This window comes from Acyrthosiphon pisum, chromosome A1 (genome assembly GCF_005508785.2).
Source record: "Acyrthosiphon pisum isolate AL4f chromosome A1, pea_aphid_22Mar2018_4r6ur, whole genome shotgun sequence".
Taxonomy (NCBI): Eukaryota; Metazoa; Arthropoda; class Insecta; order Hemiptera; family Aphididae; genus Acyrthosiphon; species Acyrthosiphon pisum.
Window position 1 is genome coordinate 59,075,824 of NC_042494.1, and position 5,420 is coordinate 59,081,243.

At 37.0% G+C, this 5,420-nt stretch overlaps 1 protein-coding gene across 1 annotated transcript; it reads left to right on the plus strand.

Annotated features, from left to right (window-relative positions):
* Positions 1-1,156: 1,156 nt before the first annotated feature.
* Positions 1,157-3,415, plus strand: LOC100166606 (annexin A7-like). The gene is given in 3 exon segments (NM_001293509.1): positions 1,157-1,272; positions 1,928-2,153; positions 2,676-3,415. Coding segments are annotated over 3 exon segments (768 nt in total). The 5' UTR covers positions 1,157-1,266; the 3' UTR covers positions 3,212-3,415.
* Positions 3,416-5,420: the final 2,005 nt, after the last annotated feature.

Sequence of the window (5,420 nt, forward strand, 5' to 3'; positions counted from 1 at the left end):
ACATTTGTACATATCATTTATATAAATACATCAATAGTAGTTACTAACTTTTAAAGATCGTCTAAGCCTATATACCTATACTAACTCATAGAGTATTATCCTTAATACATAAAGCTATATATAACTCAACAATTACTCGCTTGAATTTTGATTTAGATACATAAAAATTATCATAACAGGTAACAAAAAAAGTGGTTCCTATTTGAAAAATAGAAATTTGTATTGTCACAGGATCATTCTTAAGTGGTACGATAAAGGATTCGAAAATATGGTCTTCAAGAGTAATTAAAAATGTCAAAAATAAGAATAAATCAGAATATAATAATTATACATGATTTAAGTACCTAAAAAAATATTCTGAGCACTTAAAAAATCAAGCTGTAGGAGTCGCGTTTATCGCATATCCGTCATGTTTCAATATCATGTACGCCGTACGAAAGAAATCGGCCGTGTAAGTGCGGTAAATTTAGTACATAATACGATTTATTATATTATAACCTAACCCAACCCAACCCAACCTACCTGAGACGTGTGTGCGCGTGTGTAGTAAAGTGGCCGGACGGGGAGGAAAATAATATCGTCATAAATACGATCTATAGACAAGTCGGCATTATATAACATTATTATTAATTTAACTCCGCTCGGTGGTAAGAACGGATAATATTTATTTATTCTCGCTTATACCTATACAGTCACGATAATCGTTTATTTTCCACCGCAGCGTAACCGGTCGAATGGCGGCCGAGCACGGGGGACCGGTTTCCCGGACAAACGGAGCCGGACCGCGACGGATAAAGAATCAGGAGTCGGTGGCCGGTTACCCCTTCCGCGGGGGGGTCTCGCTGGGGGGCATCGCCTCACGCGTTGTACCCTCTCTCTCTCTCAGCTCCCCCGGCGCACCGTCTGTCGCACGGTCGTACATGCGTTGTTTCGCGCACAGGTATTCGTTTTATTTTTTTTCTTATTCCCTTCCTTTTCATCGGCGCCCGTTGTTATATATTATTATATTACTATTATTATTCTTCCTTTTCTTCTTCTTGTTGTTCGCCGACCGCGTCTTCGGCTTTTTTTCCACCATTTTCCACCGCCTGCTCTTCCCGCGCCGGCATACACCACTGTGGCTATTTAAGGATCAAACCGTTCGGCACTCGGACACAATTGGACCGCAACGACTTGAACGAGACGCTTCTAGTTTGTACTTACGAGAACCGCCGCCGTCCGTCTTAAGTCCGTATTATCCGTCAGATTGTTATTACTATTATCACCATGAAGGTAAGATTTTTGCACATGCCACTAAATCATAATATATTGTACTATAAATATCCAAAAATGCCGACGACTTTATGCTTACCCGCTGTGCAGCGAATGTTCGATTTAAAATAACATAAGCAAAAAATCGTTTTCAAAATTATTAGCCGAAACAATATTACAGTTAACAGGTAGATAATATCGTTAACCCGTCCAGTTTGTCATGCATGGCAACCGTTACGGCTTAAAATAAATAGTGGTCCGAAAACTATATTATAGATGTTAAAATATCGGATTATCGTTTTTTTTTTTCAAATCGTAACTGTTGCGAGTGCTTTGCAGATGAACCGGACGGGTTTTCCTTTGTAGAAACGGTATACGATTTGTATAATTCTATAACTCGAACAAATAAAAAGTAATGATTCGAAAACCAAGTAACGCGTATTATATAGTAATATAATATAGGTTTGGTACGTAGAATCAAATTTTAATTTTGCTTTTCTATATGATATTTTGAAAGAAAATTGTACGTTCGAGTTGTTTACTTTGTTATTTAACCCTTCGATTACGTATTTGACTAACACGATTTAAACTGAAGTTTAAATACACCCAAACGGATAGTGGCTAATAATATTTCGTTGATCGACTGACCAATCTTTTCACGTGCTGTGCTCTGCAGGTCTTCTGCGCAGTCGCCTTCCTGTTGGCCGTCGTGGCAGCAGCTTCGTCGACGGAAGTCCAAAAGTCCACCGCCGTACCGTCACCGGTACAGTCGCCGACGACTTACCCGGGACCAGGAGGCGTACCGTATCCGGCGCAGAGCTACCAGTACACGTCCGAGTACGCCGGACCGGTGGCCAAGTCATCGTTCGGACCAAAGGCCGCCGTCCCGTCGTCTGCTTTCGGTAAGTCACGCACAGACGTCACAAAAATTTAGTTATCATCCATGAACACCACAACGTGCAGACCGTAACTTCACAGACTATCACCTCCGATATTTAGCACTTTTTGTCATTAAACAGTTAGCGATAGTTAACGTATTATTATAACAATCATCATATTTTATAGGCGTTTGATGATAAAACCGTATTTCAATTATTGTTGGGGACTTTCGATAACCTGTAGTGCCGACTGTATTGCAGGCTATTAAAATGATCGCCAAACAGCTACACTTATATTGTATGTTTATTTACTATTACTTTTGGAGATAACCAACGACGGTGCCTTTGAATTCTGATCTCGAGGGGGGGGGGGAGAGATGCGAAGTCGATGTCACTCCGCTCAGGATAAAATATAATATCACGCCTTACGTTCCTTCTTCATCCACACCCTATGGTGGTGACAAATGCAATACCATACTCATATCGCTACCTACCTAAGTAGGTATTCTTTAATAATCGCAAACAAACGCCTCTTTACGTTTTCAGCCGCCTACCAACCGTACCAGCAACACCAGCAGTACAACTTCGGACCGCAACCACAGTACTACCCGGGTTCCGGATACCCCGCCGCCGGACAGTACCCTACCCCGTACTCGGGACATCCGTCGACCGGCGCCGCCTACCCGACCCCGTACTCGGCTTACCCGTACTCAGCCCAACCGTACTCTGCTCAACCGTACTCGGCCCAACCGTACAACGGCGGCTCTTACTCTCCATATCCGGCCGCCTTCCCGTCGTACTACGGTGGTCAATTCGGCCTGCCGTCCGCCGCCGGTCCGTACAACAGCCACTACTCAGGCGCCGTCGCGCCGACCGTCACCCCGTACTCGGCTGCTTACCCACAACAACCACTGCAGCACTCGTCGTTGTTCTACAACAGCGGCGCCGCCGCCGGTCAACAGTACGGCTCGTCCCCACAGTACCCGTCACAGCAGTACCAGTCGTTCTACGCCAACTCGCCGGCCGCCCCCGCCACCGCCTCAGCCGCCTCCGATTCCGTCAGTAAGACCGAAAAGAAATAAACGAACGATTGATCATTATGGATACCCCGCCGCAAGAATTTTGACTTATTATTTCGCTACTTAGGATAATATTATATGAGCGTATACCTATATATTATATATTATTTGTATTATTATTTATTTTTTCAACACTTATAATTGCCATATAGTATAATATGTAATATAAAAAAATTGCAATATATTTAATGTAATTTTATATTATAATACCGTTTTATATTTATTATTATTATATAACATAATTATCATGCGCCATACCGGTTTCCTAAACTCCAACTACAGTAGAAACCGTTTATAATGACATTCGAAGGATACCAGTCAAAATTAGTCATAATAACCGGTGATTGACATTATGGCCAAAATGATAAAAACGATTTAAAAAATGTATTATATATTATGTTTACGCATAATATTATTGTATTACAATCAATGTGTCATATGTTTAATAGGTACTAAATAGTTATTTCAATACATATAAGGATAAAAATCAAAACAAAAAAAGTTGTTTTATTGTTTTAAAATAAAATCTATATCGTATTAAAAAATGTTGATATCTTAATTTGTATTTTGTTTGTATAAAAATCATACGGATTTTTTTTTTCATTTCTTTAAAATTTTTTTCAGTACCTACTTAGTATTATCGGTCGTTATATGCCACTTTCGATAAAAGTTTAATCCATTATAGATAAAAGATTTTTCCAAAATAACCGTCCAACCAACCATATATAATATTATAGTCGTTATACAGAAGTAATAATAATAATCGATAGAAATTAGTACATATCTACAATATTTAAGAGTTTTTTGAGACCTATTCAATCTAAGACCATTACACCCGATATGTCATTTCGACCGGTGTCATAACAAACGGTTTCTTCTATACCTAAATAGTATCTGTATATACGGCGTGTTATTGAATAAGAAATTCGTACTGAAATATATTTTCAAGCACTTCGATTTAACAAAATCACTTTTGTACATAATAATAATATAGGCACGAACATCGCACATCATATTATTATAGTATTATACGCCTATGTATTTTGTTCGATGAAAACTTCAACGAATTCACGAATCGAGTGTAATAATTGTGTGTTTAGTGCATATAGCTATATACAAACAAGTCTTACCTGGTAACTGGTAAGTATACCTATATAATAATGTACCAACACCGTGTTGCGTTGGTGTGATGTGATATATTATAATGTTATAAAACGACAATGTATATAATATTATTACCTCGATGTATGAAATGATTTGCGTACGTTAAATTCAAGATGGAAAAATGATAGGTACTGCAACGGCGGTCTAAATAATAACATGATTTAATCAAAATACGATCTTCTGGATGTTTGCCATATATTTGAAGATAAAGCTTGTCGCTTTTATATTATATACGTACCTATAATAATATATGATCGTGATCGCAGCATAAATGTTTTTTTAAAGCTGATTTAAAAAAAAAATAAAAATAAAAATATGATTTTAACAAGAAGACGTTTTTTTTAAACTCAAACGGATTATTCCGTGCGTTACGTTTGTAGTTCCGAGGTTATGTCGATAACGGCTGCAAAGATAAATATAATTTTATTATATAAAGACAGATACTTAACGGTCTAGTTACACATAATAATATAGGAATTAAAACAAAAATATAATATTACTAAATAGCATAACTTTGCAGCGATTGGTGTGACAGCAGACAGGATGATGCCAATTCTGATGTAGTATAATATTAGGTAGGTATTATTATGTGTTACAAGAACTATCGTCTATCTGGGTATGATATATCGGGATATTATTTTTAATAAAAATATGTGCCAAATTTGAGTTAAGTTGACACAGTGCAAAATTAAATCGTATGCTGGCTGTGATAAAGTTCAACTGAGTACATAAATAGTCGGAGAGTCCAATAGTCCTACCTAATATAGTGTTACAGAATTGTTTGATGTAATTTCCCCGTTTTATAATAAAATTACTTATAGGTTCGTGATTAAAGTCAAATGCATTTTTATTTTTTGATAGAAAAGTATTTTTTTTTCTTAAATGCGTTTCACATAATTTCTTATAATATAAACTTGTTGATAAACATTTTTTTGACATTTCTTGTTTTTAATCTATTTTTTTTTAATATTTTCTATTAAATTATCAATTGATCACAGTTTGTAGTTTTATATGTACTTACTGTACAAATCGATTAGAGTTTGCTAAT